Genomic DNA, 14,228 nt, shown 5'->3' on the forward strand with positions numbered 1-14,228 from the left:
ACGAGCACCATGAGAGAAGTTTTTATTAATGGAATACTTGAGAATTAAAAGGAAAAGAACTACTCTGATGTAACTAGTTTTGGTTACCTTCATCTTCAGAGGAACGACCTTTCCTTCTATAGAAAAGAATGGAAATTGTGAAAACTAGAAAGCAAACAGATCCTACACCAACAACAATCCCCACTATTAGAATGGCTGCATTCTTCTTACTACCGGTCCCCTTTATTTGACTAGTTCCCTTCTTCGCATTACTTACAGGCTGATCAGAATCTGCTGAAAAATGTATCTAGTTAATTGAAAAGTACACCATAACAAGCAGGGAAAAATAATAGACAGGAGTGGCCATTACCTAGACTTGCAAAGATTGCTGAAACAGAAGGACCAAAAGTACCGTCTTTAGGTATGCAGCAAGTACCTTTCCCAGCCCAGAAAAGGTGAATTTCCATGTAGTTTTTTGAAACTGGTACCTTAAATGGCTTTGAAATAGGACGAAAAGACCCACCTGCCTCATTTTGAATACTAAAATCCTCCTGGAAAAGTTCCCCCTAGAAACAAAGATCTTAAGCTCAAACAAGACAGAATAATAGATCAAAGCAAAAACAGATGGAAAACATTATAATTTCAAGTGAGAATTCAATTTGTAAGAAATTTCTCACTCGTAATTTAGATTAGAAAGCCACATGTATATAGGTCTACAAGAGAACCTTAAACTAAGGAATGTACAATCACAAGGACAACTACACATAAAAACATATATTATTGTTAAGCCACCAATTGACCCAAAAGCTTATGGTTTTTGTTTTTTTTTGTTTTCCCTTTTTGAAATGGAAACATCTTAGATATAGAGAAAATAGTCTAGCACTAAAATATACAACATACCAAAAATAACAAAAAGTGTGATGCCAATAATACATATGTTGGACCGAAGAGATGAAAGCATTCCTTTCAATATGGCGTGTTTGGATTTTGTCCTAGGGTGTTTTAAATTTGTTATGGTAAGGGGATAATTAGGCTTCTTATGATTGAAACGTGTTTGAATACACTGGATTCCATTTGTAGAATGAGGGTTGGCATTGGGTTGTGTAATTGATTCTAGAATTAAACGTGTTTGATTTTTATTCAGGCTAAACAATTTGAGAGCTCCAATTATGAAACTTGTGCCCATCTCAGCAAATTAATTGTCATTCTTGTAAGTATTTCAACTCTTGGGAGTCAAGGTGTTTTTAGATACTTTTGTTGACTGTTTTGAGAGTTAAATTGTCACGTAGACACTTTTTAGGAACCTTTAATGTTGGTTTATCCTATTCTATTGCATTAAGTAGCACTATAATTGTGCTTCTATTTAGTAGCATAATTGTTGTGCTTCAAGAATGGTTCGGGCAATTCTTCATACTTTTGGTTTCTTGTACATTTCATTTAATCAATGGAAGTTTGCTTACCAATTTGGAAGGTATTTTGGTAGCTGCTGCTTGTTCTGTTTTGGAAGGTATTTTTTTAAAAAAAAAATAGGATGTCCCGACGCATTAATATTCAGCATCGAAGATCCTACACAACTCCCAATGCTGAAAACTGCATCGAGAGTTGTCAGAATCTCCCGACGCTGAATTTCTCAATGTCGGGAGATCCTCTCCCGATGCATTTTGCCCGACCTCCATCCCGACGCACATTTATGCGTCGAGAGATCTTTTCCTGACGCATTTTCGTATATCTCCCGATGACTTTATGCGTTGGGAGATCCCAAACTTCTTGTAGTATCAACGTTAGTAGTGAGGAATTAGAGAATTTGGATAGGTCAACCTAGCTTGAAAGTCAGAAACAATTTGAGCCTCTAGAAATAGATCTAATTGTAAAATTAGATCTGCAAATTTGCCTTTTGCTACTCGTTCTTGTCCCCGGTCTTGCAAAATATCGGATCATTTAAAATCAATAGTTGCTAATCGTGGAATTATTGTAATCTAATTTGATTCTTCAGGAGTTTAATGTATTCCTCCTCATTGTTAGACCAACTTCACTTTTTTTTGGATTTCCCTTCATATGGGTGGCAAGTAAATCCTTCACGCTGATGTTGAAGTAGTGGAAGACATTTTCGAGCTTCCTCTAGATTCTGGAATAATTTGGCTAGGTAGTTTTAAGTCAGCCAAGTTGCATCTTCTTGCAAGTTTTGAGTTTCAAATTAGTTCTTGATGAAAGAATTTTGCATTATGTTTTGTATTTAGATTTCTTCGGTTATGGTTTTATTTAGCTTGATCTCTTATGTTTGGAATTTGTATTTTAGCTTTTGTTGTAGCTGTAGACAGAATTTTATCTTTTCTGTTGCTCTTAGTATAATACTCTTGTACTTTGAGCTTAAGCCTCTGTTATTAATAATAATTTAGGAGGCTTGTCTCCATTTCAAAAAAAACAAAAGAAAAATTGAATGGCTCTCCAGTGATTGTCAGGGCGCATTGGCAGGATTGTTGAAGCAAGATAATGGCTTTTGTAAAGTGAGAGATTTTACGTTTGGCCCTTCCCTATGTATTTCTTTCTTTCTTCCTCTCAGAATTCAGTTCAACGATTTGGAGCTTTAGTGGGCTTTTTCAGTAGTAAACGTGCAGTTTTTATTGGTGTGATGAAAGATTTCAGTAAGTCTTCCATGGCATAGGCTTGTATTTTTAAATCAAGCTTGAAGCTTGTAACTGGTTGCCTTTTCTTGGTGTTTTCCTTTCCATTCATTTTCTAAGCAATTTCAAGTTTTCAGCTATTTTGGGGCTCCTTGTTGAAAGATTTTCATTTTTCTTTGTATCTAATTCTTCTTGTTTTGCTCGGGTTCCAGAGGATCTTATCCAGCTCGTTGTAATTTTATTATGTTCTCTCTTATCTAGATTTATGTTGCATCTACTTCTTTAGTTTTTCTTTGCTCTTGGTATATTTCTCTTGTACTTTGAGCTTTAGTCTTTTTTATTAATATCAATAAAGAGGCTCGTTTCCGTTTAAAAAAAATGGGTTGGAATATCGTTAACGCTGAGACTGAGAGCGACTTCTAGTGGTCTGTTTTTCAACATCCAATTTCTCTTCATACATACTGAAACAAATCATTGAGATCATTTTCTAAAAGGTCCTTCAAAGAATGATCCTCCAGCCCATTTGACTTCACCAAATGATCAACTTCCTCACTACTCACGCTAAAAGGAGAGTCAAAATCTGTATCGCATTTCTTTCTTGAAGGAGGTCCCGAAGTTTGCCAATGGTAGCCTTTCAAAAATTTAACTTTTGAGGAAGGTAAGGAAAAACAGAATATTTAAAGTGTGGATGGCAAGTGCTCTGAGAGACTGGTCCGGTTGAAAGAAGAAATTTGCGTTTGTGTTCAATATACCTACAAAGAATCAGGGTTTTGATCTAAAATCAATTCTGCACTCAAGGTACTCATTTTTGCATTCTGAATGCCTAGCCTAATTGAAGATGAAGAACCTTTGCCTAGGGAATCTTTTACCTTCAAAAAATCAGAATTTTGAGGATTTTGTCATGGTCTATTATCCATGTCAAGAAGACTGTGGACCTTTCCCTACATTGGAAAAGTTTGGGGAAAATGTCTATTGTGTGGACCTCCCTTCCTCGATGAACATCAGCTCTACATTCAACGTGACTGATATTTTTCCTTACTATGCTCTAGATGATTATACCTTGTTTGTATAAACTCATGATCGAGTTTGTTTTTTAAGTTTGTTATTTGTTGGTTAGTTGGCTGGCTGAGAGCCTTGTTGTAATTTGCCTGTAAAGGCTTTGACCTCTTCACTAATAAAGTATCATAGTTTCCATTCAATCTAATCCTCCTCCAAGAAGTTCTACACAAAATAGGTAAAGACAGAAGTTTACAAATATGTTTAGACGATGCTAGATTCGTTATTATTTTGAGTTAGATTGTCCAATTTTTTTCCTATTTAAGAAGGTGCATTTTGTACTAAAAGTAATAGACGACAAATGACAGCTTACTTCTATTCTAATCTTACAAATAAAAATGTATGCTTCTCTTAAAATCTACGGTGGTTTAGAATGACTCTAAAAGAAAAACGTTAAGCAATTGCACCAAACTTGAAAATACAATCATACGCATTTAAAGTACTCTCTAGAACCAGTGTCTACTGTAGATTAAGTCTTTTGTTGTAAGCCAAACTTAAGATAACAAGTTTCTTCTTTCCATTGCCAAACAGTAGGAGACTCCTCATATTACATTTATGGTAAAATAAACTATATGGTAAGAATGAAGAAAGATAACCTGAATATATATATCAAAGACCCGCCTCCCAAGGCTGCTCCATTTCGACAAATTTGTGAAAGCTTGTTCTACAAACAGAAGGTTCACAGTGTAGATCCCGTTTTTAAGTCCCAGTCCGTAAAATCTCAATGATGAAGTAGATAATTCTTGTGTCCAAAAAAGTTCTGAGACGTTTCTATTTGCAAATGTATATTCTGTTGTGTCACTGTCTCTGTTATAACTAGTAGAGTTTCTATTGCCTCTGTTATAACTAGTAGAGTTTTCGGTATTAGGGAAGTTTCCAACATCACTAACAGCCCAAGTTTCTGAGTCACTAACATAATATGAAGCTCCACCAGTAATCGCACTTTGTTTATCATACTCATCAAATTTTGAACCTCCACAGTTGATCCCAAAACTAGGTTCTGCAAGATGTATAAGAAAAGTTGGGAGAAATATCCATTGTATGTTTTTATCTGATTTTTCTGGAGGGTTCTAGTAATTTTGAGTATTAGACTCTTTTCATTATATCAATGAAAAGTTTCACTACATTCTCTCTTTTTTTTAATGAAAAGTTCTGTTACCTTCTCAAAAAAGGATGTAGACTACATTAACTCAAAAAAATATGGAGAAATACACCTCATAGCTCTTTATATTTCGAGAGATTTATTTGTGCATGAAGTTGAATTAGTGTATTGCCATAATTATATAAAAGGAAAAATAACCCTGAATAAGTTTATCCCCTCCCTTGTAACAAAAAAGACAAACTTTTCACTTACTCAAACTAGAACCTCCAGAAGTTCCATTACAAGAAAATTCTCGTTGAAGACAGTGCAAACCCAAAGGTAAATTACTGAAACAAAAGGTAAAAGAAAAATGTGTTTATACAAGCAATACAACACGACATTCAAATGTTTATCTACCTTGTTTAAGCGCAATTTGTACACATGAAAATTACAGATAATACATCAACTCACTGAATTACCTCTCTTTCACATGTTCTGAGAGGAAGTTGTTGGCAACTAAATTTCTGCAAATCATTCCCGACAAAGAAATCAACCATTATTCCAGTTACACAAAAATAGGATAAGGATTTAAGGAATGTATATTTGCATGATTGTAAATAAAAATAAACAAGAGAGACTAGTATATAATTTACAACTGTAAGGTTGAACCATCGACCCATTCAGGAATGGTCCCTGATAAACCATTGTATGATAAGTCTCTGCAAGAATCATGTGAAAGGGGTCAATACACAAGGCAAACGTCGATGCCCATAATAAATGTATGGGCTAATCAAGACAATCCTTCAACTTCAATTTGAGCACATTGTTAGACATTAGGATTTTAAAATTGAAACGTGTTTCCAATGGACAAGCCGATTCTGTAGTTACAGCAATCAACAGTTATGAGATGAACTTACATAACAAGAAGAGTGTCAGACTTAGTTTGAGGTAGTCTACCCGTTAACTTGTTGTTTCCAAGAAACCTGGAAACAAGAACAAGAACACACGAATCAATTGAATAGAAAACATGAACGAAGTTTGACATTAAAAAATGGACATTACAAGTATGACAGCTTAGTCAAGTTGAAAAGCCACTCTGGAATTTCTCCCTTTAACTTGTTAAAACTCAAGTCTCTGCAAGAAAAATAAGACTGACATCAAGATCCTACCCAAGAATAATATAAAAAGCATAAAAGCTAAAAACTAAATGTTAAATTAGAAGGGAAAAAGTTATGAAAAACAAAAACACAATAAATAAATAAATAACTATTCAAAATGTCTAATAAGCTCAGTTGGTTTGCAGCCATGAGGTCCATAACATATCCAACCAAGCTCACTACCAGAAAAATATACACTTAAAGATCGACCCATAGACAATTAAATCTTACAGCCACGTCAATTCTTCAAACTCTCCAATGTAGGAAGGAATTAAATCTGATATACCATTATTCCTCAAAACTCTGCAAAATAAGAATAACAAAAAATAACATTGTCACGTTCAAAATCTTTGAAGGAAAATTCAACATAAGGAAATCAAGTGTTAAATCGCTGATTGACAATGTTATAGTTTTACTGTTGTAAATATCTTTGTTATATTTTCCTTTTTTTGTATTTTCTACACTTTCCTTCTTTCATCACTCTTGTACCTTGTATATATATTTCTTTAGTGAATGCAATTAAGTGATTTTGATTCTCTCTCAAACCTAAGTGTTTTACAAACCCAAAAGCTTAAGTTAGGTTGAAGGTAAGGAAAATTCAACATAAGAAAAAAAGATTTACTAAGTGGAAATCAATATTAATTGGAGAGGAAATATCATGGCAAGAGTTTGAACATGGATAGGACCTTCTACTATGACACTAAGTTAAATCGCTAATTGACCCAAAAGCTTAAGTTGATGAATGAAGGTAAGTTTAACATTATATCTAACATTTTAAAAAAGAGCAATCAAACAAAGGCTGCTGTTAACTTACAGGGTCCGCAGAGACGTCATATTCTTGATGAATTCTAGGGAAGACCCCCCATTTGATAGATCACCTATTCTCCTTCATCAATTATATAAATGACACAATTAGCCGTGGATAACCTTTTTCTTGTCTTGTCATATTCTATTTATGTAAGAAGCTATCTTTCATATAAATAAAATACTTAACTACGGATAAAGCAAAAAGTAAATCAAAAATTAGAAATTAGTAAACATACAAATCATTCATAGCTGTCAAATTTGAAAATGTTGACGGTATTGGTCCCGTGAAAGAGTTTCCTTGAAACATCCTGCAAGACAGCAAGAGCAAGTTGATCATTTAGATTTGATATATGATGAGCTTATTTTAAAGGAAAAGTGGTAAAGGGACCTAAGAGAATGATATAAACCCTTTTGTAAACAAAAATCCAAATCTTGAGAATTAAACTCTTGTATACGAAATGAGAGAATTTTATTGTTGTTTAAAGTTGTGAATACAAGAGAACAAGTATTCTATTTTATTATTGTTTTTTTGGAAAAGAGACAGCCACATTTATTAATAAACAATGAGATGAAAGCTCATACTACAAGAGGATTATACAATGACCAAACAAAACAAAACCAAACAAGAGGAGATGCATTTAGGCATCTCAACTAGGTTGACACCCCCTTAGCACCATCAGTATATCCAAACATAATAAAGAACCAAACAACAATTAAAGTCCAAGTGAGGGCTAACTACAGCCGATACATCTCAATAAGAACGTCGAAACAAACTCTAACAAGACTAGGAATAAATATAGAGTCAAACAAAGAAGAAGTTGCAAATGGAAGAAGCATATGAGGTCATAGCCTAAACTAAACCATTAATCAGAGCGGAAAGATGAAGCCTGCAAATTTAGTTTTTTTTTTAAACAGATACAAGCCTCTTTATTATTAATAATAATAAGAGAAACTAACATTCAAAGTACAACAGAGTTATACTGAGAGCAAAAGGGTTAAAACAGATACAGACAATAGCTAAATCAAACTCAACAATAACGAGCTAAACAAAATCCTCGATAGTACGAATAAATCTAGAATGGAAACTAGGTACAAAGTAATTAATTAAATCGGATGACAAAAGGAACCCAAAGTAAGGTGACAAAATGCCCACAAAAAGCTCCAAGATGAGTGAAGAGGGAACACCAAGAGAACAACGAAACAGCCTTGCTGAACACGTTCACTCCTGGCCAACTACAAAATTTTGTCAATGCCTCTCAGGGAAAGCTTCCCCTTTGCAGAAACGAACCAAAATATAATCAGTCATTGGCACCTTATGGGAAAATACAGGCGCCCTATACATGTTTGTTTCAAGAGATGCCTGTATTTGACATGTCCTAAACTAACACCCCCCCCCCCCCCCCGCCCCCCACCCCCCCCCCCCCCCCCCCCCCCCCATCACTACTGTGCACCATTTTGATCATAGGGGGACGACTTTTGATAATAAGTCCACAGCCTTGCCCCCATTTCAATGTTGCCTAAAAGCAAAGCCCTTTCTTCACAATACTCTATCAAAAAAACATGTCCGTCTTTCACAAAAAGATTTGATTTCTATTTGAATGCTCCAGGAGATCTAACATATTTATTTTCACAATGCACATTTTGTGCCCTTGGCATTATATATATTTTCAAGATGAAGTAAGGAACTTGGTTCAACAATTTGGTAGCCAAAGACTTTTCTCTTTCAAGCTCCTTTCCAGAATAAAATAAATTAATCATTTCAGAGAGCTTCATATCGAAAAAGAAAATTTTGATAACCTAGCTTCTTGGAAGCTTTGGCCATGATAGATAAAACAATCTCCTCAGGATCAACAATATGCTTACTGCCTTTGCCTCCTAAACTCTTCAGAATATTGGCATTGGTCCTTGACCAGGGAACTTCTGTAGTTCTCAGTCATCTCATTATCATGTGGATACCATAAAGCTTTAGGGTGATGAAAATTAGCTAGCTTTTTGTTTCCAATCCCTCTGTTCTTGAGCACTCTTCCTCTTGATCGCATAATCATTTCTTGGTTTCATATCCTTAACTACATCCAGGCTGCAAATTTTTATGAACTTTTCGAGGGGCTGCATGTTTGGAGAAATCGTTCAAACCCCTAGTGTTCCAGGAGAATCTTCAAGATAGCTGGGAGAAGAAATAGGAAGGCTGCACTTCTAAATTAAGACAAAATAATTCCACAATCATTGACTATTGACAACAAATGATGTAATAAGATTGTTGCCAAGACAGTTAGATAGTTAGTCTGTTATATTCTGTTGAATCAGCTGTTTAAAACTGATTAGTTATACCCCAAACTACCAAAACTGATTGTAACTACCACAACATACAATTCATCAATAAATAGTCATTCTCCAGCTGAGAATAGGCAGAGAATTCATTTGAGAAATTAGTTCTACTTTGATTTACATCAACAAATCTTTAGGCAGATCAAGGGGAATTTTATTCGGGGGGAAGCCCTCATCATTAAACGAAACACTAAGGTCCATCCCTTCAATATCTGAGTCTAATTTGAGGTCAACCTCGCTGGTGAAAGGAGAGGAAATTTAGTAAGATATCTTGCATTGAAAAGTGTTTAAACTGTTTACTTAGAGAGTACTACGAAGAGCCATTCAGCAGTGCAAAATCGTATATATCAAACCAAGAGGAGACTTTATTGTGAAAGACCCATTGATTTCTCTCAAACCACTATTCCACCAAAATTGCCTGGACAGCATTGCACCAAAGCAAGGAAGCATTTTTTCCCATAACCAGGCCAATAACTGTCTAACATTATTCTTGCAATCTTTTTCAAGAGCCCAGCTGAGATTAAAGGTGTGAAAGAGTTTACTCCAACACTTGGCAGCATAAACACATTCGAACAATATGTGTTGTACATCCTCATGAAATCTGAGTGGATATTTTCTTTTCCATAACCGAAGCACAATTTAAATTCCCGGACAACATAATCCATAGGGTTATATTCACCCTCCTTAGACTTTTAGATTTCCAAGGCATTTTTCCAGCTGTAGATCCATTGGAGAAGCAGGAGCAAATGGCCTGGATAGTGACTTTACTATAAGAAACTCCATGAGATTCCAGTGATCAGCTTCTTTTATACTCTAAATTGGATAGTGTTATCTAGTCCAAGGAGCCTAGGGGACGTTGAACATCAGAGATCTCCTCCTCTTTCAACATTATTCTAAAATTAAGAGACCAGGAGAAGGTGGAGAAGTCCCAGTATTCAGAAATCGAGCCTTTAAGAAAAAGGGCTATTCTGTATAGACTCGGAAATCTGATCTTCAAAGCAATTTTATCCATCCATGGATCCAACCAAAACAGAATTCTGTCACCCTTTTCAATTTTAAAAACTGCCAAAGCTTCTACTTTACGCCACTGCCTAGAAATATTTACCCAAGGACTTTTTAAACTTGAGTTTTCTTTGCCACTTGTGTGGCATTGGAGGATGCTACTCCTGTGGATACTACGAACCACCTTACTTCAAAGAGAATTATGTTCTACTGGAAATCTCCACCCCCATTTGGCAAGGAGAATCATATTTCTAAATGTCAACTTGTCCAACCCAAGGCTCCCATCTCCTTGGGATTTGGAGAATAAATCCCCTTTCACTAGGTGACTCAATTTGCTGCCCCTGTTTCCTTTCCAAAAGAAGTTACAAATGGTTCTTTCAATGGAATTAGGTACTTTTTTTGGCACGAGGAAAGTGGACATGAAGTAGGTGGGGAGGTTGGAGAGTCGAGATGAGCAAAGAGTAAGTCCTCTTCTTGAGAGATTAAACCACTTCCATTTATCTAGCTTCTTTTGTACTTTATCAAAGATAGGCTGCCAAAAGTGAGCAATTTTTGGATATCCTCCCAAAGGAAGAACTAGGTACATCAAAGGAAGTTTCCAAGCATAACTTCATCAAACATGCAAAAGATTAAGATGTCATTTGCATATTGAAGAAGGGGAACGTGAACAGTATCCTTTCCAACCTTCAATCTTTTATACAAACCATTCACGTGTAGATTTTATATGAGTATGCTAAATGTCATGAGCATGCTTGTCCAAGGCATTGTTTGCCTATGGTCGCATGCTAAAACATCCTCAAACCATCTTATTTTTATGTTTTGTGCTTAGTTTAGCTTGTTGCTTTTATTTCTACATCGCTTTCAATGTAAGTGACCGCTTGCACTTTTGATATGCAAGTCTGTCACATTTAAAAATTTTTAAAATGTACTACAGGGGAAACCCAATAGTTAATTGCCCGACTTATATTTTTTGCAAACTGAGCTTTCTTGCAATTGTCAGTCTTCAATGATGTTTTCAGTGCTTTTCTTGCTCTCTCACGTTTTATAAAACCATTTTCTTTAAAACATGAAGGGAGGCTACATCATATAGTGAGATTGCCTGCAACTTTCGAATTTCGTATGGCTGACTTGCCGGCCGAGTTAGAGCAAGTGTCGTACAATTGTCCGCCCCGTATTCGAAAGGTTGCGATTGTGACAAGTGGTATCAATGCTTTGTTAGCTCCTTGGCTAAGTGAGAGGCAATCATGTCGACAACGAAACAACTATCGAAGTCGAAGTTTGAGCTACTGACCGAGATCAAAAAGCAATTCTTATATCTAAGAGAATTGCCAGATAAAGTAAGATTTCTCCAAACCCGGCTAGATGGGTTGGATGAGAAGGTGGAAGGATTAGACGCACTAAATGTCCAAATAGACAAACTACCTACAAACGAATTAACGTTGAGGGTTGATTCGATAGAACATAAAGCTACTCAAGTGGGTGGTTTTAAACGTTTGAAGTAGAGCTCCACATGCTTTGTCGTACACGTGGAAGAGCATGTCAACGAGCTTGACAGTTCCCAGAAGACAATGCTAGAGTTGTTCAGTGATCTGCCAGACGACTTAAGAGTGACAATTGAGACAATCAAGGCCGAGATGAAAATACAAGTGAATTTGACGATGCGAGCAGTGGGGAACAAGATCCCGAATCAAGCATTTATTGTTCCAAGCAAGCTTTAGATTCTAGAACCCAAGACCTTCAATGAGAATCTCAAAGCTAAAGAGCTTGAAATTTTCTTTTTTGATATGGAACAATACTTTAAGGCAATGGAACCACATCTGAAGAAACTAAGGTGATATTAGCCTTCATACATCTATCTAATTATGTGAATCTCTGGTGGAGGTCGAAAGTGAATGACATCTAAAACGGTCTTGATACTTGGGAAGACCTTAAGAACTAAGGGTTCACTTCTTTCTTTTTAACATTGAATTTATTGAAAAAAGGAAACTACAAGAACTTAGACACACAGGAACTAACATAGACTACGTTAAACAGTTTTTTGCTGTTATGTTGGACATTCAAGACATGTCGGAAAAGGATAAAGTATTTTGTTCTGTAGAAGAGCTCAAGTCGTGGGTCAGGACTAAATTATATGAACAGAAAGTTTAACATCTTGCCTCTGCTTTTGCCATTGCAGAAAGACTGCTAGACTACAGTGGACCAAGGGTCCCAAAAAAGAATGTGCCAACATCGTATCTAGAGAACAGGGCCTCCAAACCCAATCCCCCAAGTTACTTTAGGAATGGCAAAAAACCGCAAACCCCAAGCACTAGTACTCCCCAAGGAACATATTAGTCAAGCTCGAATCAAACAAGCCCGTTTCTTGCTTCTTATGTAAGGGCCCCCATCGAGTGGCTGAGTGCCACATCAAGGCTCGTTGACAACACTACAAGCCTTAGTGAAGTATTCTAACGAGGCAAAAGTGGAAGTTGATAAGGAGGACGAGGGGGAGATTCCTTGAATGGGAGCATTAAAATTCTTGTTAGCAATTCAGAAGAATGTTTCTCACCAAAAGGATGCTCTTGAGAAGGGACTTATGTTTGTCGATGCAATCATCAACTCCACACCTGCAAAAGGCACCATAGTAGATTCAGGTGCAAGTCATAATTTCAACTTAGAACATGAAGCGCAACGGTTGGAGTTGAAAATCAAGAAAGATACCAGCAAGATGAAGTTGTTAGGTCCGAAGCATTTCCAATTGTTGGGTATCAAAAAGGGTATCTCTAACATAAGGCAAATTGAAAGGAAATGTCAATTTTGCCGTGGTTCGTATGGATGACTTCGACGTTGTACTTGGAATGGAGTTTCTCTTGGAACATAAAATCATCTATATGTTATTGGCTCAGTATTCGGTAGTTACGAGCAGTAACCCAACAATGGTTCAAGCTAAGGTCAACCAACCTAGTGGGGTGAGAATGATCTTAGCCTTGTAACTGAAAAAAGGCCTCAAAAGAGAAGAGCCTACTTTTATTGTTATCCTGTGGCGAATGAGCAAATTGAAATTGGGTCTGTCCCATTAGAGATCCAGGAAGTTTTGAACGAGTGTGTTGATATAATGTCGCCCTAGCTGACGAAGACATTGCCCCTTGATGTGGGATTGATCATGAGATCAGATTGGTCCTAGAAGCCAAATCCCTAGCGAAAAAATGCCTACCGAATGGCTCCACTTGAGCTAGCTGAATTAAGAAAATAGTTGGACGAGTTATTGATTTCCAATTCATCCGACGAGCGAAAGCACCTTATGGGGCACCTGTGTTATCTCAGAAGAAGAAAGACAGAATACCCAGACTATGTGTTGACTACATGGCCTTGAACGAAGTTAGGTTCGAAACAAGTACCCTATTCTGATCATAACCGATTTGTTTGACCAATTAAACAGAGCTCGATACTTTACGAAGATCGACCTCCGGTCAGACTACTATGAAGTTCGAATAGCGCAAGGGGATGAACAAAGAACTACTTGCATAACAAGATATGGGGCCTTCAAGTTTCTCGTAATGCCCTTCGATTTGACAAACGCTCCTGCAACCTTTTGCACCATGTGTACCTTGATCAACTTGTGGTGGTTTATCTCGATGACATTATGGTTTCCAGCCCCAGTCTGAAAGAACACCAAGTTCATCTCCAGTTAGTGCTGAAACTACGAAAAAATCAGTTATATGTAAAGAAAGAGAAATGTGCTTTTACTCAAAAGTGCATCAACTTCTTGAGTCACGTTATCAAGCATGAAAAGAGTGGGATGGATGAGGATAAGTTACGAGCTATCCAAGAGTGGAGAGCTTCTCCGTGATTTGTTCGGTTGCTTCATAAAAGTGTTGGACTTGATTTGGGAAGAGAACCAGATTTTGTACTCATTGCTGTCCTTGAAATCTTCCAGCATTTTGCTGAAACTTTTCCACCCTTGTTTGTCTTAACGGATGGGAATATGAATAAATAATCTTCCACCCATACGAGGCCACGCATTGCATCTTAGACTCACCCACCTTTAGTTCTGAATTTGTAGATTACGACCCTTCCATTCTCGACTTTTTCTTTCTTGTAGAAATAATCTTCTTCAGAAATCTGATTCAATTCTTTTCCCGAGTCAATGAACCACCTAAGTTACAAGATCAATATTGAGATAATAATATTAGCTTCTATGTCTTCTATGTGAAAAGTTGT

The 14,228-nt window shown here is 36.5% G+C and overlaps 1 protein-coding gene across 7 annotated transcripts in view; it reads right to left on the reverse strand.

Moving 5' to 3' along the window:
• LOC101214104 (probable LRR receptor-like serine/threonine-protein kinase At1g56140) overlaps positions 1-14,228 on the reverse strand; it is a 64,020-nt gene that overhangs the window by 17,672 nt on the left and 32,120 nt on the right. For 6 of the 7 annotated variants that reach the window (XM_011656158.2, XM_011656155.2, XM_011656160.2 and 3 more), the window contains 11 exons: positions 6,938-7,009; positions 6,709-6,780; positions 6,126-6,197; positions 5,800-5,871; positions 5,655-5,720; positions 5,391-5,456; positions 5,217-5,261; positions 5,011-5,084; positions 4,253-4,656; positions 350-545; positions 88-273 (listed from right to left, as the gene is read on the reverse strand). In XM_011656158.2, the coding sequence (XP_011654460.1) occupies positions 88-273; positions 350-545; positions 4,253-4,656; positions 5,011-5,084; positions 5,217-5,261; positions 5,391-5,456; positions 5,655-5,720; positions 5,800-5,871; positions 6,126-6,197; positions 6,709-6,780; positions 6,938-7,009 (1,325 nt within the window). The remainder of the gene's footprint in view (positions 1-87; positions 274-349; positions 546-4,252; positions 4,657-5,010; positions 5,085-5,216; positions 5,262-5,390; positions 5,457-5,654; positions 5,721-5,799; positions 5,872-6,125; positions 6,198-6,708; positions 6,781-6,937; positions 7,010-14,228) is intronic. The other variant, XM_011656156.2, reaches the window with a different exon arrangement.

The sequence above is a fragment of the Cucumis sativus genome, chromosome 5, assembly GCF_000004075.3.
Source record: "Cucumis sativus cultivar 9930 chromosome 5, Cucumber_9930_V3, whole genome shotgun sequence".
Lineage (NCBI taxonomy): Eukaryota > Viridiplantae > Streptophyta > Magnoliopsida > Cucurbitales > Cucurbitaceae > Cucumis > Cucumis sativus.